General features: G+C 43.5%; 1 protein-coding gene across 1 annotated transcript in view; it reads left to right on the forward strand.

The window, feature by feature from the left end:
• The window catches only part of LOC119594709 (alpha-1,2-mannosyltransferase ALG9-like), an 8,326-nt gene that overhangs the window by 2,497 nt on the left and 5,367 nt on the right, over positions 1-462 (forward strand). Inside the window, exon 3 of the mRNA XM_037943767.1 lies at positions 39-244. Coding sequence (XP_037799695.1) covers positions 39-244 — 206 coding nt within the window. The remainder of the gene's footprint in view (positions 1-38; positions 245-462) is intronic.

Consider the following 462-nt stretch of genomic DNA (forward strand, 5'->3'; position numbering starts at 1 on the left):
TCATATAACGAAATCCGTTTTTATCTCCCCTCGACCAGACCCACTACCTCCTGTACGGCAAGGGATTCCAGACGTGGGAGTATGCCCCCCAGTATGCCCTGCGCTCCTACACCTACATCCTCATCCACGCGGTCCCCGGCTGGATTTACTCTAACCTCCTGCAGTCCAATCGCATGCTGGTGTTCTTCTTCATTCGGTGCATGCTGGCCCTGGGCTGCTCGGGCTGTGAATTGTACTTTTACAGGTAATTGCTGCGTTGGGGCGTGTTTTCTGGTTTGTTCTCTCTATTTCTTGCTGCCGTCATTGTTATTACCATGTTGTATAACTGCTTTGTTATTCTTCATTTCATATTGGTAATGAAATTTTTGGGGAAAAAAAATGCAGTTATTGTTTTTGTTTGCAAATATTTTTATTGTTATGTTTAAAGTCCTGATTATATTTGCTTTTGTTGCTTTTTCACGA

The sequence above is a fragment of the Penaeus monodon genome, chromosome 34 (assembly GCF_015228065.2).
Source record: "Penaeus monodon isolate SGIC_2016 chromosome 34, NSTDA_Pmon_1, whole genome shotgun sequence".
NCBI lineage: Eukaryota > Metazoa > Arthropoda > Malacostraca > Decapoda > Penaeidae > Penaeus > Penaeus monodon.